General features: G+C 38.2%; 1 protein-coding gene across 2 annotated transcripts in view; it reads left to right on the top strand.

Moving 5' to 3' along the window:
* The window catches only part of LOC126412281 (myotubularin-related protein 10-B), a 124,489-nt gene that overhangs the window by 32,440 nt on the left and 66,308 nt on the right, over nt 1–25,741 (top strand). For both annotated transcript variants that reach the window (XM_050081792.1, XM_050081791.1), the window contains exons 8-9: nt 8,902–9,047; nt 13,602–13,748. In XM_050081792.1, the coding sequence (XP_049937749.1) occupies nt 8,902–9,047; nt 13,602–13,748 (293 nt within the window). The remainder of the gene's footprint in view (nt 1–8,901; nt 9,048–13,601; nt 13,749–25,741) is intronic.

Raw genomic sequence — 25,741 nt, 5'->3', positions numbered from 1 at the left:
TGCATTTTTGAGGCATTATGCTTGCCTTTGTCTGTAAAATTATTAATTTATAAAATCCAGTTGTGAAAATTTATCTATGTGACCATTATCAAGTGGAATACTGTGAATTTCAATAATAGAGTGTAAGTGATATTTACGTGGCTGTTACATCATGCCATGGCAGTTAGGCAGAAAAATAACTTGCAAATAACAACATATTACCCACATTGTGCTTCAGCACATATCAAAGAGTAAAATATATCTGACTTCTATGTGTGGCAGTATCACATCCGTTTGTTGGATATTTTAGCTTCAAGAATGGGTCTACATTAATTAGGAACAAAACTGTGATAATCCTGTTTTGCTACTCCAACCTCACTGCACCTCACCACCTGCACCATAACAGAAAGTGAGGCACAGGCTCACTTCGTTATGCGCAACTTGCCTGCACCAATGCTTGGTAGCTTATGTCTGACCGCCAAGTGGTAGCACGGTCGATTGTTAAAGGAAGCATTGCATCAAGGTCAACATGTGCAGTCGACAGACAGCACCACCTTGAGAAACTGACTAAAAACCTACATTATTTAATCCTAGAGTTGGATGCACTTATTTTCGTTCTGTTGTGATTTCGCTCTCTTGTCTCTACTCTTAAGCCTCTCGATACCTCCTCGGACTTAGCATGGATAGTACTTGCCTTCATTTGGAACTTCTTCTTCTACATCCACATACATACATAGTCTGCAAGCCACCACATTGTGTGTGGTGGAGGGTACCTAGTACCACTACTAGTCATTTCCACTCACAAATACAGCAAGAGAAAAACGACTGTCTACATGACTCCACACGAGCCTTGATCTCTTTACTCTTATCTTCAAGGTGCTGACACAAAATATATGTTGTTTGATGGCCTGGAGGCTCGGCATGAGAATTTCGGAAACTGCGTTATTTATTGGATGTTCAGGGATTGCTGTGGTGAGTGGCTTCAACTTGATACGAAACCAAGGTGAAACAATGTCCAGACTTCCGTGGGGTTGGGCAGCCATCCCTCATTACAGATGTCGGACGTCATAGTCTGGGCCGATGGGTAAAATAGGACAGTTGGTGAACTGTGGTGGAACTAACATGAGACTTTAATGCTGGGTGGATACGAGTGTGTCTGAAAACACAGTGCACTGAACATTCCTAACAATGGGCCTCTGCAGCCAATGACCCATGCATGTGCCAATGTTAACACCACGACATCAGCAATTAAGCCTGAAATGGGCACGTGACCCTCGGCACTGGATGTTACAATTGTGGCAGAACATTGCATGGTCTGATGAATCTCAATACCTTCATCATGATGCCAATGGGAGGGCACATATCCGTCATCTTCCAGGGGAACAGCTCCTTGACACCTGTACTGCAGGACAGAGACAAGCTGGCGGCAGCTCCATTATGCTCTGGGGAACAGTCATGTGGCATCCATGGGTCCAGGGGAGCTCTTGCAAGGCACGATGACAGCCGAAGAGTATTGTACACTGCTTGCAGACGACGTACATCCCTTCATGACGATTATGTTTCCCAACAGCAGTGGCATTTTTCAGCAAGAGGATGTACCATGTCACAAAGCCAGGAGTGTGATGGAGTGGTTCGAGGAACACAGTGGTGGAATCCAAGTGTTGTTGATCAAGTATCAAGATTCTGGTTCACTGGCATGTCTGGTGGCCAAGGATAGTTTGTGAGATTGAACATTTAATTGCTGCTGGCCCTAAATGTTCAGGCTGTTGCACAGCAGTGTTATTCTCTGTGGACAGAGCCCTCACCGGCAAGGGAGCGTGTCAAACTAGATTTCACGGGCACTTTTTGGATGCTTACAGGTTGGTGGTCATAGGTGCCTACTCGATTTCCATGCATGGCAAACTACCACTCTAAGATGGTGGAATCGATAGTGTGGGCCCTAACCTAGATCTTCCCCACTGAAGATCTCCCTTGCACCATAATGATAGACAGCAGGTCACAGTTTATCTCACAAATTTTCAAGATTTTAGTGCACAACATAGTGTCCATGACGTCAGAGCACTCTCCTTTCACCCTCGGTCGAAAGGGGAGGCAGAACACCTTCCATGGACTCTTAAGACAAATGAAGTAGTGCATTGGAGACGCCCTAGTGAAAGATTTTTCTCAGTTCTTATAGGTCCAGCTCAGTTGATGAGAAGATCCCAACTGAACTGCTCTACAGGTGCTAGCCATACATGGTGCTGAATCCCCGCAGCCTGCCCTGATATCTCCAAGGGCACCGACATCACTGCAATACACACCAGGATCCTCGTCCGAGCTCATGCTTTTGCTTGCCACAAGTGCTCGATTGCCGCAGTCGTCCATGGCTAGTGGAGTAGGAGAATCTTCATGCTGCAGATGGAGGACAGGCTAGTGGCCTGCCATTGAAATCAACTCCACCCAGGGCCAGGGAATTGGCCTCCACACATAAATCGTGAGCCTTCCTCTCTCTATGGATTCAGGTCCTCACCTTCTCCGTTCTTGGGACCCTTCTCTGATTCTGCCCCCACCTCATACGTTGAGTACAATCTTGCCTACTTCACCCATCTCCAATGGTTTTTCCAGCCCTGTGCACCAATGTCAGGGCCCGGGTGTGGACGAAATTCAGCAGGAAATGGTGGTGCCAAATGGTCAGCAGATTCCGTACCAGCCAATTCCTACTCCTACCCTCCAAGGCGCCGGATTTCTTCGTGAATCCAGCTCCAGTATTAGCATCCATGGTCATCTGCCTGTGTTGGAGCCATCACCATCAGGCTGATTTTTGGACTGTGGAGGAAGGACGCTGGATTTCCACAATCTCACAGTCACCCTGGCAAGGGGAAAGAATTGTGGAAACCTTCTATTACCAATCCGATTGCACCAGCACCTCACCGATCATTACCATAACAGTACGCAAGCTGCTGGCTCAACTCATTAAGATTCAGCTCATCGGCACCCAGCAGCTCAGATCTGGCCACCAGTCAGTGGCATTATCAAACATCAAAGTTAGCATTGCATCAAGATTGGCACATATAGCCGATGGACAGTGCCACCTTGCGGAACAGATTAGCAATGTACAATATAATCCCGGAGCAGAATTCACTCATTCTCATTCAGTTATTGTTTGTTCCCATCCTCACTTGACTCTACTTTCGAGACTCTCCGTACTTAACTGGACTCAACCTGTCGTACTTGGACTTTGTACGGAACTTCTAAACAGTTTTCTCATTAAAGAGATTTTGATATTATAGGTGCATTTATTTTTATGTGTAGTTACTTCAAAGACTATGCTTATCATAAAAATTGCACAAATTATAAATGCTGTTACTGTTTTTATCATCTTTTACATAAATTGCATCAAACCACTGCTCGTGTACGTTGTATATATGACAGATGAGGCTGTTGATGGGAAAAACACATGCACAGATTGTATTTTTCTTGTGCTATCATCAAAGGTTTAGATTAGATTAGATTAGATTAATACTAGTTCCATGTATCATGAATACGATATTTCGTAATGATGTGGAACGAGTCGAATTTTCCAATACATGACATAATTAGGTTAATTTAACAACATACTTAAGTTAATATAACAACTTTATTTTTTTTGTGTTTTTTGTTTTTCTTTATTTTTTATTTTTTTTATTTTTTAAATATTGTTTCTTTTTTTTCTTAATTTATATCTAAAAATGTCTATGGAGTAGAAGGAGTTGTCATCCAGAAATTCTTTTAATTTCTTCTTAAATACTTGTTGGTTATCTGTCAGACTTTTGATACTATTTGGTAAGTGACCAAAGACTTTAGTGCCAGTATAATTCACCCCTTTCTGTGCCAAAGTTAGATTTAATCTTGAATAGTGAAGATCATCCTTTCTCCTAGTATTGTAGTTATGCACACTGCTATTACTTTTGAATTGGGTTTGGTTGTTAATAACAAATTTCATAAGAGAGTATATATACTGAGAAGCTACTGTGAATATCCCTAGATCCTTAAATAAATGTCTGCAGGATGATCTTGGGTGGACTCCAGCTATTATTCTGATTACACGCTTTTGTGCAATAAATACTTTATTCCTCAGTGATGAATTCCCCCAAAATATGATGCCATATAAAAGCAGTGAGTGAAAATAGGCGTAGTAAGCTAATTTACTAAGATGTTTATCACCAAAATTTGCAATGACCCTTATTGCATAAGTAGCTGAACTCAAACGTTTCAGCAGATCATCAATGTGTTTCTTCCAATTTAATCTCTCATCAATGGACACACCTAAAAATTTGGAATATTCTACCCTAGCTATATGCTTCTGATTAAGGTCTATATTTATTAATGGCGTCATACCATTCCCTGTACGGAACTGTATGTACTGTGTCTTATCAAAATTCAGTGAGAGTCCGTTTACAAGGAACCACTTAGTAATTTTCTGAAAGACAGTATTGACAATTTCATTAGTTAATTCTTGTTTGTCAGGTGTGATTACTATACTTGTATCATCAGCAAAGAGAACTAACTTTGCCTCTTCATGAATATAGAATGGCAAGTCATTAATATATAGTAAGAACAACAAAGGACCCAAGACTGACCCTTGTGGAACCCCATTCTTGATAGTTCCCCAGTTTGAGGAATGTGCTGATGTTTGCATGTTACGATAACTACTTATTTCAACTTTCTGCACTCTTCCAGTTAGGTACGAATTAAACCATTTGTGCACTGTCCCACTCATGCCACAATACTTGAGCTTGTCTAGCAGAATTTCATGATTTACACAATCAAAAGCCTTTGAGAGATCACAAAAAATCCCAATGGGTGGTGTTCGGCTATTCAGATCATTCAAAATTTGACTGGTGAAAGCATATATGGCATTTTCTGTTGAAAAACCGTTCTGGAAACCAAACTGACATTTTGTTAGTACTTCATTTTTACAGATATGTGAAGCTACTCTTGAATACATTACTTTCTCAAAAATTTTGGATAAAGCTGTTAGAAGGGAGATTGGACGGTAATTGTTGACATCAGATCTATCCCCCTTTTTATGCAAAGGTATAACAATAGCATATTTCAGTCTATCAGGGAAAATGCCCTGTTCCAGAGAGCTATTACACAGGTGGCTGAGAATCTTACTTATCTGTTGAGAACAAGCTTTTAGTATTTTGCTGGAAATGCCATCAATTCCATGTGAGTTTTTGCTTTTAAGCAAGTTTATTATTTTCATAATTTCAGAGGGAGAAGTGGGTGAGATTTCAATTGTATCAAATTGCATAGGTATGGCCTCTTCCATTAACAGCCTAGCATCTTCTAATGAACACCTGGATCCTACTATATCCACAACATTTAGAAAATGACTATTAAAAATATTTTCAACTTCTGACTTTTTGTTCGTAAAGTTTTCATTCAATTTGATGGTAATACTATCTTCCTCTGCTCTTGGTTGACCTGTTTCTCTTTTAATAATATTCCAAATTGTTTTAATTTTATTATCAGAGTTGCTGATTTCAGACATGATACACATACTCCTGGATTTTTTAATAACTTTTCTTAATATAACACAGTAGTTTTTATAATTTTTGATAGTTTCTGGGTCACTACTCTTTCTTGCTGTCAAATACATTTTCCTTTTCCGGTTACAAGATATTTTTATACCCTTAGTAAGCCATGGTTTGTTACAAGGTTTCTTAAGAGTATATTTAACTATTTTCTTGGGGAAGCAGTTTTCAAATGCATTTACAAAAATGTCATGAAATAAATTATATTTTAAATTGGCATCAGGTTCACGGTACACCTCATCCCAGTCTAACTGCTGTAGGCTTTCCCTGAAATTTGCAATTGTTAAATCGTTGACTGAACGTACTACTTTGGAGGACTGTTTAGTATTGCTGAATGGAGCTATGTCATATATTGTAACTAGCTGTGCACCATGATCAGAAAGACCATTCTCAACAGGCTGAGCATTTATCTGGTTAAACTTATCTTGGTCTATAAAGAAGTTATCTATCAGTGAGCTGCTATCCTTTACCACCCGAGTAGGAAAATCAATAACGGGTGTCAAATTGAAAGAACTGAGTAATACTTCAAGGTCATTTTTCCTATTACCCTCTTTCAGAGAATCTACATTGAAGTCCCCACAAATAATAATTTGCTTCCCCCTGTCTGACAGATAGCACAACAAGGAGTCCAAATTTTTCAGAAATAGATGAAAATTTCCTGATGGGGACCTATATACAGTTACAATTATAAATGTGCCTTTATTTAATTTAAGCTCACAGGCACATGCTTCTATATGTTTCTCTACACAAAACTTTTTTGTTTCTATACTTTTTGCACAATGATAACTTTTGACATATATGGCAACTCCTCCTTTCTCCATATTTTCTCTCATTACATGTGCAGAGAGCTTATATCCACTTACATTTACCTTATCCATATCAGTAACAATGTGATGCTCAGACAGGCATAGTATATCTATTTCATTCTCAGCTTCTAAATCTTCTAAACAAACCAGAAGCTCATCTACTCTATTCTTTAAACTCCCAATATTTTGGTGAAATATACTTACATTATTTTTAATTATACTTTTATGAGAACCTTTCCTTATTCTAACATTTGCAGTACTCTCCTGTCTGAGTTTCTCATTGTGCTTAGGCCTAGTTCCTATACCAGTGGTCACATGGTGTTCAGAGAGGCAGATTATGTCAACTGGGTTGGGTGACTTTAATTCATCAATGCAATTACCTAGGACTGAGATACAACTTGGTGGAGATAAAATTTCTGGTGATTGGTGAAAATTTATAATTGATAGCTGTGATTGGTGATCAAATGTGCTAGAATTGTGCTGTTTAATTTCTTTCCTAAACTGAAGATTTGTTTCAATCCTGACCTCTCGTAGAACTTGACATCTTTCTGTCTTACCTATCCTAAAAAAAGGTGCTGCTCCAACACCTGTAACCACTGGTATTTTACCATTCATGGCAGTGCCTCCCCCCCTTAAATTTCCTGCTATTACCCCAGCCAGTTTCCCCTTCCCTTTCCTGTTGAGATGTAGTCCGTGCCTGGTATAGTCCCACCTACTGAGATAATCAACAGGAACCACACCAATATGAGCCCCCGCACCCGACCCAAGCAGCTGTTCCAACTCCAAATTAACTCTCCCAACAGAAGAGTTCAAATGAGGCCGGTCATGGCGGCTCAGGACAGATACAAATTCAACATTGGTGTGTCTCGATGCCGACGCAATCTTTACCAGGTCACACTCTGTACTGTACCCAGGATCTCTGTCGATGCTGTTCCCTGGCCCTCCCACAATAACCACGGTGTCTTCCCTGGTAAATCCTTTACAGAGTGAACCTAAATCCTCTGTCACCTGATCCAGACTAGCACTTGGTTTGAAAAAATTTGTGACCTGGTATTCTGGTCCTAATTCCTCCTGCAGAAGTTGGCCTACACCTCTGGCATGAGAACTGCCTAACAACAAAACTTTCTTCCTTTTCGATGACTTTCCTACATTCTTTTTCAATTTCCTATTGAAAGTTTGTTGTGTCCTGTCTACACCTACCTCTGCTTGGTCATACACTACAGAGTAAACATGTGCTGTATGATTAACTTAGTATCATTTCTAAATTAGTTGACAAACATTCTGTGTTAGAATACAACTATATGAGTTAGGAAGGGAATAGGAACTTTATTTAAGGTGTGGTGTAATAGAATATGAGTCATCAGCTTTAAAATACTTTAGAGTAACTTGATTGTTCTTAAAGTCCAGCAAATGTGGCAGTAATAATCATATATACCACGTTACTCATGCATACATTGTAACAGAGGTACTGAATATGTGTACAATTGCATGTACAGACAATATAAACACTGTAAACTGCATAATAAAACTGTAAGGTACTAAGCCTCATCCACACTGAAGTTTCAGTGGCTGCAGTGATATTGTTATTGTTTGCTCTTTCTCACTGTCTCGTAGTCTGTTACACGCAGCTAAGAACTGCCTCATGATTCATCTACTTGGGAAGATTATTCAGGGACTTGACTGAATATAGTATGGAAATTGATGCCATTTTATGTGGTTACTACTATCATGAGTCTTGCTCGTAAGTGTGACAGTGTATCAGAAGCCATTCATTTTGAAAACTTTCTTTGATCCCTAATAGTTATATGCTTATTCATGACCAATTTACCAAACACTTACAAATAGTACTTAAATATTCTATAACACACACTGCTGGAAACCATGATCTACACAGGGCTGGTTCAAGAACTTTTATCCACACAAGCTACTTATTATTTGGCATCCCCCCCCCCCTCCATTCCCTTGTATACTTACTCATCACGTATTCATTGCCATATACACTGCATACAAATCTTGCACTTCCACTCAGATTAGTACCCCATGTGGCCAACACTAGTTGTGACATGTCCTGTAGAGAAATCTTATAGTTTTGGTGTCCCTCTCAGCCCTGTGCCTCAAATGGCAGCTTGTGTTACTTGGGCATTAAGCTGGACCTGGATCTATAATATCTATAATAGTTCTGTCTTTTCTGGACCACCTAGAACTTCTGTAAAATATTGACAATGAAATTTTTTGCCAGGTGCATACAGTTCTAGCAGAAATTTGTTGGTAAGCAAATTAGTATCAATATATTTGTTACCAAAGTATAAAATTTGAGTTTCCAAAGTCATCTTAAAAGGCATCCACTACTAAATGTTGGATGTTAATATTAATGTGATACGTGCCCAGTTTATTGTTTACTCTCCTCACTTTTGATGTCAGATGATAGTGTAAAAGAGTTGTTGCATTTGGTTTACAATGATATTTATTATTAACATTTTGATTTTTTACTGAGGTTTATGTTATTTTATCTGTTTGTTAGTAATAATTCATACACTCTCATATTACATTACATTTAGAACTCAAGAAAATATAATGCTGGAGCAAGTTCGCAAATCTCATCCTGGACGACGAGTACCACACGTGCTGGAGCTATCACGGGAAGTTCCCACTCCAAAGGAGCTACAGACAAGTTATTGTAAATTGCGAGAACTTTGTACACCAGGTGTGTATAATCGTTTGTCAGCAATCTACTTTTTGTAACAGCACATGACTTTTTCATTCTATTGAAAGCCATGCACACATTGTAACGTGTAGGACATGCATGCATGCATTTCATTGTATTTTTGCATGTCAGTTATGATGCATTTATAAAATTTTGTACTTGAATTTAGCCTTTATTTGCTTGATTAGAGAGGTAATTGCATGTGCAGAAAATTAATAACTACAAATATAGTAGAAATTAGCAGAAAATTTAGGAATAAAAAAATACCACTCACTGAACAGCAGAAACCTTGAGTCGTCAACAGGCACACACAGAAAGAAGAGAAAACTTGCTAGATTTTGGAACAAATCATTTGCAGAGCTAGAGCATGCACCCCCCCCCCCCCCCCCCCCCCCCTTTTTCACACACACACACACCTGTGCAACTAAATTCTAGCCCTATGTAAAATCACTGAGTATATCAAAGGCTTTCACCCAGTCACTCATTGACCAGAACAGGGTGGAAGTTGAAGACAGAAAATGAAAGCTGAAGTTTTAAATTTTGTGTTTAAGAAATTGTTCATGCAGGAGAATCATACAGAGCATACCAATGTTTTACTATTGCAAGGAGTCCCATATGGATATCATAGTAATAAGTATACCTGGCATAGAGGCACAACTGAAGAGATGAAAATAAATAAGTCGCCAGGTCTGGAGGTCTGGATGAAATCCCACTTTGGTTTTACAAAAGAGTACTCTACAGCATTGGCTCCATACTTAGCTTGTTCTAATTGTGAGTCTCTTGCCCAGTGCAAAGGCCCAAGTAACTGGAAAAAAGCACAGTTGACTCCTGTATACAAAAAGGGTAAAAGAATGGACCTGCAAAATTCGGACCGATTTCCTTAACATTGGTTTGCTGCAGAGTTCTAGAACATATTCAGAGTTCGAATGTAATAAATTTCCTAGAAGCCAAAAAGCTCATGCCAATGAATCAGCACAGATTTATAAAGCATCACATGTGTGAAGCTCAGCTTGCATTTTCTTACATGACATACTACGAGCTATGGATGAAGGGCAGCAGACATATTCCATATTTATAGATTTCTGAAAAGCATTTGATGTGGTTGCCCACTGCAGACTGTTAACGAAGATATGAGTGTATGGAATAAGTCCACAGATATGTTAGTGGCTTGAAGACTTCTTAAGAAATAGAACCCAGTATGTTGTCCTCGATGGTGAGTGTTCATGCTAGGCAAGGGTGTTGTCACAAGTGCCCCAGAGAAGTGTGGTAGACCCGCTATTATTTTCTAGATGAATAAATGATCTGGTGGACAGGGTGGGCAGATATCTGTTGTTTTTTTGTTGATGATTCCGTGGTGTGTGGAAAGGTGTTGAAGATGAGTGACTGTAAGACAATACAAGATAACTTAGACAAAATTTGTAGTTAGTGTGATGATTGACAGCTGGCTCTAAATGTAGAAAAATGTAAGTTAATGAGGATGAGTAGGAAAAACAAATTCACAATCTTAGAGTACAGCTTTACTAATGTCCTACTTCACACAGTCACATCATTTAAATATCTGGGCGTAACGTTGCGAAGTGATATGAAGCTCCATTAGAGCTGCTGATTGCCCAGGGAAAACTATCCCTGAGAAAAATCTTCCATCTGGTGAGCAAGACGTATGAGACAGGTGAAATACCCTCAGACCTCAAGAAGAATATAATAATCTCAATTCCAGAGAAAGCAGGTGCTGAAAGGTGTGAAAAACTATCAGTTTAACAAGTCATGGCTGCAAAATACTAACATGAATCCTTTACAGAAGAATGGAAAAACTCGTAGAAGCCGACCTAGGGATAGATCAGTTTGGATTCTGGAGAAATGTATTAACACACAAGGCAATATGACCCAACGACTTCTCATAGAAGACAGATTAAGGGAAGGCAAACCTACGTTTGTAGCATTGGTAGACTTAGAGAAAGCTTTTGACAATGTTGACTGTAATATATTGTTAAAAACAGTCTTGGTTGCAATTTTAGTTTTATTTTCTTTATTTTTAAACAACGCATTTTGCGTTATTTAGGCATCTTCTGGTTATCTTTTCTAGATGGATGCAAGAGGCACTCCTGTTAAGCACTGGTTTGCTGTTATGCCACATATGGACTGGAAGAATTTCTATTGACTGGATACTCTCTTTCAAATTCTAAAGATGGCAGGGGCAAAATACAGGGTGCAAAAGGCTGTTTACAATTTGTACAGAAACGAGATGGCAGTTATAAAGTTCGAGGGGCACGAAAGGGAAACAATGGTTGAGAAGGGAGTGAGAAGGTTCTAGCATATCCCCGATGTTCAATGTGTATACTGAGCAAGCAGTAAAGGAAACAAAAGAAAAAAATTGGAGCAGGAATTAAAGTCCAGGGGGAAGAAATTTGCCGATGACATACTTCTGTCAGAGACAGCATTCTGTCAGAGACAGAAAAGGGCTTGGAAGAGCAATTGAATGTAATGGACAGTGTCTTGAAAGGAGGATATAAGATGAACATCAACAAAAGCAAAATGGAATGTAGTCGAATTAAATCAGGAGATACAAGATAATCAGATTATGAAATGAGACACTTAAAGTAGTAAATGAGTTTTTCTGTTTTGGAAGCAAAATAACTGATGATGGTCGAAGTAGGGACGATATAAAATGTAGACTGGCAAAGGTGAGATAAGCATTTCTGAAGAAGAGAGATTTGTTAACATTGAGTACAGATTTAAGTGTCAGGAAATCCTCCTTGAATTTTATGTAGCCTTGTATGGAAGTGAAGCATGGACAATAAACAGTATAGACAATAAGAGAATAGCAGCTTTTGAAATTAGGTGCTACAGAAAAATGCTGAAAATTAGATAGGTAGATCATGTAACTAATGAGGAGGTACTGAACAGACTTGTGGAGAAGAGGAATTTGTGGTACAACCTGACCAAAAGAGGGGATCAGTTTGTAGGTCACATTCTGAGTCATCAAAGAATCACCAATTTAGTACTGGAGGGAGGCGTGTAGGGTAAAAATCGTAGAGCAAGACCAAGAGATGAATATAGTAAGCAGATGCAGTGGGATGTTGGTTGCTGTAGTTACTGAGAGATGAAGAGGCTTGCACAGGATAAACTAGCATGGAGAGCTGCTTCAAACCAGTCTCTGGACTGAAGACCACAACAAAAACACCTTACTAACATGTTGTGGAGATGCAGTTGTGAGAGAATCCTGAAATAGTGATTTCTTAAGTTTATTAAGGGAGAAACTCAGGTCAAGTAAGGAAAATAGCTTATGAAAAAGCACATCCTTGGTTAAAAACAACAACAACAACAATTTGTGATGCTGCTAGATTTGTTACCGGTAGATTTGAACAACAGCAAAGTTTTATGGAGATGATCTGGTAACTCAGATGGGAATTCCTGGAAGGAAGGTGACATTGTTTTCTTGACAGTCGCTTTTTTTCTTGCTCTGTCTGCAAGTGAAACAAGAAAGGAAATGACTAGTGATGGTAAGGGATACCCTCTGCCACACAAGGTATGGTGGCGTGCGGAGTATGTATGTAGATGTAGACAGGGGCACAGTGTGTGAGTAGTTGTACTCCAACTCGACAGAGGATTTAGTCCATAAGCTAGCAATTTTTTTTTCTTTTTTGTGTGTTCTATCGATAACAACGCTTCTGTTGTTCAGTATGTAGTGTCCTTTACTCCTAACATGTTTACATTAAAGCTCATTCAGTATGTGGCTGAAAAGACTCCCTACACTTTTCAAATGTTAAGAATGAATTGGAACAAAAGATTTTGAGTGTTTTGATTGATAAGGCATCCAATCTATTTTTGAAAGCAGTATCATGAATGTGTTAGCTGTTACTGGTGACCCTACTGAAATCCATCATTGAAACAATCTTATGGTTTGCTAGACATTATAAGCAAATGGCACTGACTTTGTGTTTAATTGCTTCCTGTAATTGTTTGGTAGTACAGGCTCAGTTGTGAATTCATCATGCAAACAACTGGTGAACACACATCAGAAAATCAATAATGATCTACGAAAATTCTATGTTATATCCTCATTATATTGAAAACATTTATCTTCTTTAATGTTTTGGCCACACAAAGTTCTGTAGTAGGAGTTACTATTGTCTCACCTTCCCCTGAAGAAGTATAAATCTGATTCTGTTGAATATAGTGGCTTGTAATCTGAGCAGTTTATCTTCATCAGCCAACAAGCTTTTATGTATGAATGGAAAGGGCAACAAAATTGTTTTATGCATCACTTAAACTTACCTTCTGGATTATTTAGCAGTGTTACCATTATCTGCAGCGTATTAAAAGTTTGTTCATTGATGTATTAACTCATGTTTTGTAAATACAAGGACCATACTTGGTTGAGTATCGTATAGTTTATGTTCATCCAGTCCTTCTGACTGGAGTTTGTGTTGGTTTTATGGTACATTCTAAATAGAAAAGTAAATGTTTTAATCATTGGTATGCCACAATGTAAATACTGTGCTTTCTTGACAGTGTTAGTCTAACGTCAAATTTGAACAGACTATTTTCTTTTAGAAACCATTCGTCAGTTGTGGGTACAAGATAGCCACTTCATGTCGCAACTGGAGTTAACACGGTGGTTGCACAGTGTGTCTCTGTGTTTGTGCAAAGCATTGGAGGCAGCCGCCCATCTTTTAAAAGGATTCACAGTGGTTCTTCAGGGTGAGTTTTAGCACTTTTGTACATGTCTGTTCTACAGATCATCTTCCGCCAAGACTGTGTAAAAGATTTCGTGTTCGTATTCATTGACATGATATCAGTGTGTCCAAATTTCTCTTATCGGCATAGTCCATATCAATTGAGGCAGGCTAGGAAAAAATCTGCACATACCATTTTGAAGATGTGACTTTTGGGAAAAAAAATTTAAAATGGGAAAAAAAATTTTAAATGCTGTATCTCTGGACCAGTTCTAGATATTTTGTTGTTTTTTTTTTATTTCAAAGATAATTGTTTTATGATTACAAAGAAATCCTCCATTTGAACTTATCTGTCAAAGTTATTTTACTATAGCCTACTGATTTTATATATAATTAATGGAAAACTATTTTTTTCCAAAAATGCCAATCCATAAATTTTTATTTTTTTCTGTTGATTAGTACCATATAGGTCTACATTCCCTGAAAAGAAGAGCTTCCACTTTAAGGTTGAACAGATTTGAAAAACAATTGAAATTTTTGCTATACATAAAACCTGTTTTATTACCACATTACCATGTAACAGGCTCATGAAAATCAAAACATAGCCTTATTTAACATAATTTCAGTTTTGAAGGATGAGTAAGAGACTCATTTTTCAAGCATTTTAAATGGTTCCAAAATGTATGTGAAAGGTCAATTTATACAACTTCTGTGTACTCTGTTTTGTACTGAAACTAGCCAGTCAATGAACTAGAAATGTGTTCCATTGCTTCAGTATCCTTCTTTGATATAGAGTGGTGCCTTCCTGTTGAACCAGCAGGAACTGGAGCATTTACAATCTTCAAAATATTGTGAACAGAAGTGAGAAGTGGTGGCGTTGTTGTTGTCCCTAAGCTGGAAACCTATATCCAGCAGCTGATCCATGTGGTAGCATAAAGTTCACTATTATTTTGTTTAACTCATAACTGATGTTTATAATCTCTGCAATCCACCAGTCACAGTCATACACACATGCTACAAACATCCCACTTTTGAGGATGTGAATCTGAATATTATCCTGCTGTTTCTGAGGTGTTGGCTGAACGAACGAAATTTCTTCTTTCTTGCTCTTTAAAGTGCTTGCAATAAGAGTTCACCCATCACTTTGAGTCCAAAAATGTGTCTTCTGAATCCCTTTCTCAGGAGTAGTTTGTTTGGACCATTCTTCTTTTTTCTGCTCATGGAATTCTTCGATTTCCTCTTTGGACAAAAGAATGATGGCTGTGGATGTGTAAGATTTCATGACTCGCATAAGATTCTCAGCATTCTGAATCACAGCTGCATTTGGTCTGGAAAGATTATGTTTTGTAGCATGGTGCTTCAGCCGGCCTTCTACACCATTACAAGGCCCTTTCCTGTGACACCAATAGCTCTGTATACCCAGTCAGTTGGCACAAGCGACTTACTCAATTCAACCAGCTGGTAACGATTTTTAAAATGACTAGGAGCACCATCAGAAATAATGATGATCTTCTCTGCCCCTGTTTGCAGTTGAAAAATTTTGCACATTGCTAGCAAAGCACGTGCGAATCATGTCCTGTGTCATCACTTATAACTGCAACGCTTGTGGTCCTGTTTTGAAAATATATCACTCCGGTAAAAATGGAAATCTGCTCATTACTCCAGTGATACCCTTGTAATTCTTTTGGGAGGATTACAGACCAGTTCTCAGTAAAATCACAGTGAAGCACGAAACATAGTTCTTCAGCCTGTACACATTCTTTAACTTCTGCAATGTGTTGTAGCAATTTCTTCAGATGCTGGTGTGTTACTGCTTTCACCGACCATTTACCAAGTTTATTAATGAAACTGTCAAAGGCAACAGCTTTCTTAATTGATTTTTCTCCAATGTCGCATATGTAATTTCTGCCAAGTTATCTTCTATGTCTTCCAGGCCAAGTGTCTGTAAAGGCATTCTTGAAACAAACGGGTCTCTTGCTTTATGTTGCAGATTAGTAATGACTTCACTCGCCCAACCAAGGTGTTATATGTCACGTGCTCCAGTAAGTTCTTTAAAGTTACCACACAAAGTTCAAAATTCGTGCAGTACACACATACACAGACATCTCTAGATGGGTATGGAACTACCCACTTAGGTTGTAGTGCATAAAATTTTGACCTTCCAATACGTGAAGTTGTATAGTTACTCTTATAAATTGCAAAAGTTTCTTTAATACCGTGAGTCATGTACCTCGTCACTTTCACAACTTTTTTGACCTTCAACTGTTACAGTTATAGTGTCATTTTTGTTTGCACTCTGGTGAGAACAGTCCCATTTATCTTCTAGGTAAATGACTGCACTATTTGAACTCGAGCTGCTTCTACAGGATGACCATAATAGGGATCTGGTCTTCCAATGACTCCTTTTACAGACATCACATTTCTTGATTTGTGTACCATGTACTTTGATACCGATGGTTCGAATTTGTTTTCTTTGAAAATGTCTCTGGAATAATAGTTAAAACTTGCACGTTTTCACTGTAGGATGCACAATATTCAACAGCTGAATTGATATTTGTGGAATCTGTAGTGTATTCATCCATAGCTTTGGTAATTTCCTTGTGCTTTCTTCATGCATTGAGCTTATGACTCGACTTCACTGACCACGGTTTCTTAACAGGGTTAACACCTACCTCTGTAGCTGACTGATTCAAGGTATTTAATTCTTCCTCTATTGATGCAAAATCTGCATCATCTGCACCATGGGAGGCTTTACCTTGTTCAGATACCATCATTGTTGTTATTCTGTCAAGACCTTTAGAACACAAAAAGTCATCACTGGAAACATCTTCACTTTGAAACAGTCTTCAAATGAGAACACTTATTCCCAACCTGAACAAAGTCGGGTTTTTTGTTTGTCTTATATATAACTCTTTTATGGATATGCAAACAATCAGCACACTTTACTCTCCTGTGGCCCCAGTCAAAAGAAGCCATTTCAAACAGTCCTTTTCACAAAACACACTGCAACTGTGTCAAGCGGCAAATTCCTCACGAAAACACAGAACTCACTGGATGGTCTCATATTTCTTAGAGGCCTCTTCAGTAAACAAATTAGCACTGAACAACTACAGTACAGAAACCTGCAATGAACAACCACGACAAAGAAACTGACAAGAAACGACAACAGAGTTTTAAAATATCTGCAACAATGAAAGTGAAAAGAAATAACTGCAACAGAGAAAATGACAAGAAATGACTGTAACAAAGACAATAGAAATAAACATTGTAACAAAGATATTAGTAAGAAAAAACTTCAGAGAAGACATACATTACCCTTAAAAGTTAAAAAAAATGAATTTTTAAAATAAAACCAGACCAGCTTTAAAGTGGAAGCTCTCCTTTATAAAGAAAATGATAAATCCCCATCAATCTCATACACAAAAAAAATTCAAGTAAGGAAATTATTTGACATGACAAATATACATGGTGTAAAACATACATGAGAAATATTCTAACGTACAGATTGAAAATAATAGGAAGGTAAAACTCATTTCCTAGAATAAGATTTAATTAATTTTTTTTATATTAATGTTAATTTCATTATGCTTACATATTGTAACAGTAAAAATGATACTGGACATATATAGTGTAGTGGTTTTTTTTCTTTTGTGTGTATATATATATATATATATAAAAACAAAGATGATGTGACTTACCAAATGAAAGTGCTGGCAGGTCGACAGACACAAACAAACACAAACATACACACAAAATTCTAGCTTTCGCAACCAATGGTTGGATGCACACCGGCTATTCAGAGCATCCTCCTACAGGCCAACCGCAAATTAGAGCAGCATGCCACCCTTCACCTCAAAAAGCTATCCAATCTCCTGGTTTCCCACCTCCGGAAAGGCAACTCACTCACCCTTCACAACCTTTCCAGCAAACCTCAACCACCTCTCATTGCACACAAACCCAGTCTCTCCCATCTACTCAGTCTCCCACTTCCAGCTCCACTCCCTCCAAAACCTCAAAATTCCAAGCAACACAATCTGGCACCACAACACCCTAATTCAGTAGTTAACCTTTCCTCCAAACCTCTCTCCCAATCTGAAACCTCTGTCCTATCCAAAGGCCTCACCTTCAGCCCCACTCCCAGATTCAACCAAACAGCCCTCGTCAAAGATTTACTGTCCTACACTCGTACTCTCTGCTGGAAGTATCACTTTGCCACGAAGAAAAATGATCCTAATCCTACCCCTAATGATCCAACTCCCCAAGTCACTATCCAAATTGAACCCTGCCTGGAACAGTTCCGTCCTCCGTCACAGCGGGACCCACCTCCTCTTCCTCAAAATCACCCTCTCCAAACCTTCCAGGAATTTCTGACTTCCAGCCTTGCCTCTCAATCCTTCTTAAAAAACCTTAATCCTACTCCCAACATCACCACTGCTGAAGCCCAGGCTATCCGTGATCTGAAGGCTGACCGGTCCATCATCATTCTTCCGGCGGACAAGGGTTCCACGACCGTGGTACTTGATCGTCGGGAGTATGTGGCTGAGGGACTGCGTCAGCTTTCAGACAACACCACATACAAAGTTTGCCAAGGTAATCCCATTCCTGATGTCCAGGCGGAGCTTCAGGGAATCCTCAGAACCTTAGGCCCCCTACAGAACCTTTCACCTGACTCCATCAACCTCCTGACCCCACCGACACCCCGCACCCCTACCTTCTACCTTCTTCCTAAAATTCACAAACCCAATCATCCTGGCCGTCCCATTGTAGCTGGTTACCAAGCCCCCACAGAACGTATCTCTGCCTACGTAGATCAACACCTTCAACCCATTACGTGCAGTCTCCCATCCTTCATCAAAGACACGAACCACTTTCTCGAACGCCTGGAATCCTTACCCAATCCGTTACCCCCAGAAACCATCCTTGTAACCATTGATGCCACTTCCTTATACACAAATATCCCGCACGTCCAGGGCCTCGCTGCGATGGAGCACTTCCTTTCACGCCGATCACCTGCCACCCTACCTAAAACCTCTTTCCTCATTACCTTAGCCAGCTTCATCCTGACCCACAACTTCTTCACTTTTGAAGGCCAGACATACCAGCAATTAAAGGGAACAGCCATGGGTACCAGGATGGCCCCTTCGTACGCCAACCTATTCATGGGTCGCTTAGAGGAAGCCTTCTTGGTTACCCAGGCCTGCCAACCCAAAGTTTGGTACAGATTTATTGATGACATCTTCATGATCTGGACTCACAGTGAAGAAGAACTCCAGAATTTCCTCTCCAACCTCAACTCCTTTGGTTCCATCAGATTCACCTGGTCCTACTCCAAATCCCATGCCACTTTCCTTGATGTTGACCTCCACCTGTCCAATGGCCAGCTTCACACGTCCGTCCACATCAAACCCACCAACAAGCAACAGTACCTCCATTACGACAGCTGCCACCCATTCCACATCAAACGGTCCCTTCCCTACAGCCTAGGTCTTCGTGGCAAACGAATCTGCTCCAGTCCGGAATCCCTGAAGCATTACACCAACAACCTGACAACAGCTTTCGCATCCCGCAACTACCCTCCCGACCTGGTACAGAAGCAAATAACCAGAGCAACTTCCTCATCCTCTCAAACCCAGAACCTCCCACAGAAGAACCACAAAAGTGCCCCACTTGTGACAGGATACTTTCTGGGACTGGATCAGATTCTGAATGTGGCTCTCCAGCAGGGATACGACTTCCTAAAATCCTGCCCAGAAATGAGATCCATCCTTCATGAAATCCTCCCCACTCCACCAAGAGTGTCTTTCCGCCGTCCACCTAACCTTCGTAACCTCTTAGTTCATCCCTATGAAATCCCCAAACCACCTTCCCTACCCTCTGGCTCCTACCCTTGTAACCGCCCCCGGTGTAAAACCTGTCCCATGCACCCTCCCACCACCACCTACTCCAGTCCTGTAACCCGGAAGGTGTACACGATCAAAGGCAGAGCCACGTGTGAAAGCACCCACGTGATCTACCAACTGACCTGCCTACACTGTGACGCATTCTATGTGGGAATGACCAGCAACAAACTGTCCATTCGCATGAATGGACACAGGCAGACAGTGTTTGTTGGTAATGAGGATCACCCTGTGGCTAAACATGCCTTGGTGCACGGCCAGCACATCTTGGCACAGTGTTACACCGTCCGGGTTATCTGGATACTTCCCACTAACACCAACCTATCCGAACTCCGGAGATGGGAACTTGCTCTTCAATATATCCTCTCTTCCCGTTATCCACCAGGCCTCAATCTCCGCTAATTTCAAGTTGCCGCCACTCATACCTCACCTGTCATTCAACAACATCTTTGCCTCTGCACTTCTGCCTCGACTGACATCTCTGCCCAAACTCTTTGTCTTTAAATATGTCTGCTTGTGTCTGTATATGTGTGGATGGATATGTGTGTGTGTGTGCGAGTGTATACCCGTCCTTTTTTCCCCCTAAGGTGAGTCTTTCCGCTCCCGGGATTGGGGTGACTCCTTGCCCTCTCCCTTAGAACCCACTTCCTTTCGTCTTTCCCTCTCCTTCCCTCTTTCCTGATGGGGCAACAGTTTGTTGCGAAAGCTTGAATTTTGTGTGTATGTTTGTGTTTGTTTGTGTCTGTCGACCTGCCAGCACTTTCATTTGGTAAGTCACATCATCTTTGTTTTTAGATATATATTTCCTATGTGGAATGTTTCCCTCTATTATAACCATATATATATATATATATATATATATATATATATATATATATATATATATATATATATATATATATAAAAAAACAAAGATGAGGTGACTTACCGAACGAAAGCGCTGGCAGGTCGATAGACACACAAACAAACACAAACATACACACAAAATATATATATATATATATTTTTTTTTTCTTATGATTTTCTTATTAAAAATTTTTTTTACTCATGTTTTTTTTTTATTTTGTATTTTTTTTCCTTATGATTTTCTTCTTTTAGTACAGCTAAAGATACATCAGTATTATCTAAATTTTTTGCAATTATGTATGTACACTTTCCTCTCTACTACAATATTACTACAAGTCACATTCTTGTGAAGAGTACTTTTGCTCCCCACAACATCAGTATAAACAACAATAAACTGCTCATATATCATGAGGCTTTATCTAAAATTGGTTTTGAAACTTATACCTTTGCATGCATGTCCTCACATGCATGCCTTCACCCACAGGGAAGACTTAGCTTTCAAAAATTAGAAAAATTCAGAAATGCTCACTATGGTGACTTTTTTTTTTTTTTAAAGTAAAAATAAATCTTTCTCTCATTCTTTGTTACAACAGTGTTTTTTCATCAGTTTCAATTAACATGTGACTTCAAATTATTAATTTATACATGCAAATACACACACTTGGTTGTACAGGCAGTTTTGTTCTAACAAGCGTATTCCAGTGGAGGACTTTTGTTTTAGATGATAATAGGTTATTTAAATATTGAAATTATGATTTCTGTTTATACAGTTTTAAAGAGACAACATTCCTGAGACCAAATAATTTCTTTGACTTAGGATACACCAAACGATAAGCATTAGGGTGTGGATTTTCTATGACTTTTCTCATGCTTGAGCAACATTCTGCTTGCAAATGCTATGGTACAATGTATCTTAACTCCATTCTCTACTCTTTCTTGAAATAACTCTGCTCCAAGCCCATAATTACTGCTATCAGTGTTCAAACAAAATGGTAAATTAAAATCAGGTCTGTGTAATAAGTGTTGCTTCCTCAACTCTTGCTTAATTTTATCACACTCTTCCTGACAACTTTTATCCCAAACCCAAACAGTGTTTTTCTTAAGTAATTGACTTAAACATAGTGCATTCAGACTCTGATCACTTATATGTTTTCGGTAATAACCGCATAACCCAAAGAACGACTTTAATCGTTTTTTTTAGTCTTAGGAATAGGAATTTCTGAAATTGCTTTAATTTTTTCTGGATCTGCCAAAATTCCCTTGTCTGTGACAACATGACCCAAAAATTTTAATTCAGAAACTGCAAATTTACATTTCTCTAATTTCAATGTCATCCCCCCTTTTCTAAGTTTTTCACAAACTGACTTCAAAATCAAAAGATGTTCCTCCCAATTTTGCCCTGTAACCAAAATGTCATCTACATAAATTATCAGTTTAGACGCAAGTTCTTGCTCCAGTACATGATCCAAAGCTCTTATAAATTCGGAAACAGAAGAATTTAACCCAAATGGCGCAACACAATATTGGTAACTCTTACCATTGTACAAGAAAGCAGTATATTTTCTAGAATTAACCGGAAGTGGTACTTGATGAAAACCCGAAGTTAGATCCAAACTTGACATATATTTTATATCTGTAAATTTATAGAGTAACTCATCAATATTTTCAGGATGGTCTGTCTGTCTGAACAAAATTTTGTTTAAGAGTCTAGAGTCCAAAAACAATCTTACTCCACCATCTTTTTTCGAAACTACTACTAGAGGATTATTATATGCACTGATACTCCTTTCTATTATATTACATCCTTCCATCTTTTTCAGCTCTTTCTCAACAGCAGGTCTTTTTGATATTGCAATACTGTATGGTTTTATGAAAAATGGTTCATGAGGTTTTACCTGAAGCTCACACTATATTCCCACAGCAGATTTTCTAACTGTTGTTTTTGCTCCCCAGATAAATTTAGTGTTTCTGAAATTTTCAAATTTACTAAATTCCCAAATTCAACTTCATCAGTATCAAATTTATGAGTTTCAATATTCTCCAATCTATTTTCTTTTAGTAAATTGATACTGTCAGAATTTCCATTACTCTGATCACCAAGTGTGTTCACAAAATTTGTCTGAATGTATTCCCTTTCACTAGTTTCTATCAAAAGTTTTCTTCCAACCCAATCAAATGCTGTATTTACTTTTACTATCCAATTCATACCCAAAAGAAAATCCTCATTAAATTCCTGAATTACAAAACATCCATGTGTGAACAACTTGCCTTCAATTAAAAATGTCACTAAAGCCTGGCTTTTTACCAATTTACTGCTCTTCCCAGTAGCACCTTTTATCTTTACCCCAACAACTGGCATTTCAACATAATCTTTCCCCACTTTCAATTTCTTGCTTAACCTTTCAGATATTCCCAAGATCTCACTTCCTGTATCAATTAAACATTTACCAATCCATGACCCAATTGGAACTTTTATATAAGGACTGCAAAATTGATCACTTTTCTCAGAACCTGTATCCTCGTGTAATAAATCACTTTCAATTTCCCCAAACCTATACTTATCAGAATCATATGGTATATCATTACATGTATTATTTGTCACAGTTATAAAATTTTCACAAGACACAAAATTGTCATGAGTACTCTCTATTATCTCAAATAGCCAAGAATTTTCGTCCAAATCACATTGTATACTACTGAAGTACTTATCCTTCAGCTTTTCAAAAATAAAATATCTCATCTTTTTCCACCACTCAGGACATACAATTTCACATACATTAATAAGCATCTTTCTAAAGTTCTTGTCAAAAGAAATAGTTTCACTGTTCAGCCATATATTCATAAGAAATGTGTGTGTATCATTAGTATCTGTAAAAGTTTCATTTAGGTTAGAAGTTATACATGTGTCATCGTTATTTGTGTAGTCAGATTCTTTACCAACAACATCAAAATTCACACTTTCACATACATCCAGCTTGTGAGCCTTATTCATCCTGGTAACATCCCTGGGAATTTCTATAATATTCTCACTATTTAATCCATTTTCAACCATGTGTATACCCAACTCCCTATTTAAACTAATGAAATACCTTTCCTCAACATCATCATCAATACCATTACCATCATTATCAACAACGTCATTATCATTACACATATTCAGGTCATACACATTCAAATTATCCCCCAAAATATTATTTCCCCTTTCTAAAGTTACCTGATCCCTTTCACCAACATTTTCATTCTCACAGCATGCATTCTCTCTTTCATTCACACACATCTCTGAACTACTACAAATTACATCATCTGACAAAGTGTTGTTCTTTTCTGCCCAAGTGTAAAACTATGTTAAATCACAATTACTTTTATCTACTGTATGTTCTTGTGTACTGAAAATTTTATCTTTATCAATATCATCATTATTTTCCTCTTGAAATTTTTTCAATAAGTAACAACTAATGACCTCATGTGATAGCTTAGGTTTGGAACTGTCATGTTTGGGTTTATGATAGTCACATCCATTGGTCCTTTCATCATGCTCACCTTCTGCCTCAACCTTGCGGACCTTCAAGGGGGCGTCTACTCGTTTTTTATTTCCGGTTCCTGTTTGAACTGCTGATTGTGGTTCTGCCAATGTCTCTGATCAACATTTCTGATCCCATTCCTATGCCAAACATTACCTGATTGTTGGTAGTTTCTATTGTACTGACCTCTATCAAAATTTCTGTGATTTTGATCCCTAAAGTGTTCTCTATTTTGTTGATTATTAACGCGAAAATGTTGTTCTTGTTTTGGACAAAAATTATGGTCCTTCTTTTCAAAATTGTTATATCCCCCTGAATTTTGACTGACACCATGATAATTGTTTTGTTCCCTTTTTTGGAAGTTATCATTTCCCCAATTTTGACCATTACCTTTCTGAGTAAACCCACTGTGTGTTCTTATTGTTACCCTATCCAACTTTTCAATATAATTGAGAAACTGCTCTACATTACTATCAGGACAATGAACTAAACTCAACTGCATTGCTGATGGCAATCTTCTCTTTAAGGTATCAATTTTGATCAAGTCATCCAAAGGTTTTGTTAAATGAATAAGTTTTTGAAGTTCACTTTTGCAAAATTGTTTCATGTTCCCATCTGATTCTCTATAGTTTCGCCCATTCAAAAATTCACTTTTGATTCTAGTTTGTTTAAGATCATCCCAAAATTTTTCCAGAAATTTTGATTCAAATTCTGAAAAGGTCATCCCCAAAGTTACAATCTGGTTTGCCCAAGTCAAAGCTTCCCCTTCCAAGAATTTTTTCACAAATTTAATTTTTATTTCATCTGGTGAGTGAGGTAAAAAACAATCCTTACAATACTGCATAAAATCAACGGGATGTAAGGGTCCATCTACCAAAAAGTGCTTCACTGGAATATTAGATACAAGATTACATGTGTTGACATTGTAATTTTTGCTTTGAAATTCAATGTCAAAACTTTCAATTTTTTCGCTAAGTTCTTTGACAGATTTTTTGTTTTCTAAATCATTGCATTCTACTTTTTCTTCTAGAGTAACCAAACGATTGTCAGTTTTTTGTTCTACATTTTTTACTAAAACTTTTGTATTCTCATCCAAATTTTTAATTTCCCCTTTTATCTCATTAAAATCAATTAAATTTCTTTCCCTATCTACCAGTAACTCATTTTTTACAGTATTAATTTCACCGCTCAATTTAACATCAATTTCATTTACTTTTGCTTCCACAGATTCAATTTTTTCCTCAACACTGCCAACTCTGTTCGAAAGCTCACCCACTTGGGTATTGACTGCTTGGACTTGCAACAAAATGTTATCAATTTTTTCATCCCAGTAAGTCTTATTGTCGTCAACTGATTGTTTAATTTCTTTCGTGAAATTTACAAGAAAACTTTTTAAATCAAATTGATTGGTTCTTTCTGTTTCATTTGACCTGTCCTGATGTTCGAAGTCTATTAAATTACTACTTTCTACTTTAGACACAATACTCTTGAAAATCTCATAAGTCATTGTGAAGAACAAAAATTTATACACAACAATACAAAACAAGATAAAAATATTGTTTTAACAAAATACTAGGGTTTCGTGACTTATCTGGAACACTCTTCTACTGTTGCAAAACCACGTTTTCCATCCATGTGATTGTTGACCAAAATTCTTGAATTATTTTCTTCTGTCGAAAATTATATTTTTTGCCGAAACATTTCTTCTCCAAAACTTTTACTTCCCGATGAACACAAACACTGTAACACACATT

This window comes from Schistocerca serialis, chromosome 7 (genome assembly GCF_023864345.2).
Source record: "Schistocerca serialis cubense isolate TAMUIC-IGC-003099 chromosome 7, iqSchSeri2.2, whole genome shotgun sequence".
Lineage (NCBI taxonomy): Eukaryota > Metazoa > Arthropoda > Insecta > Orthoptera > Acrididae > Schistocerca > Schistocerca serialis.
This window is presented reverse-complemented; position numbering and strand designations above follow the sequence as displayed.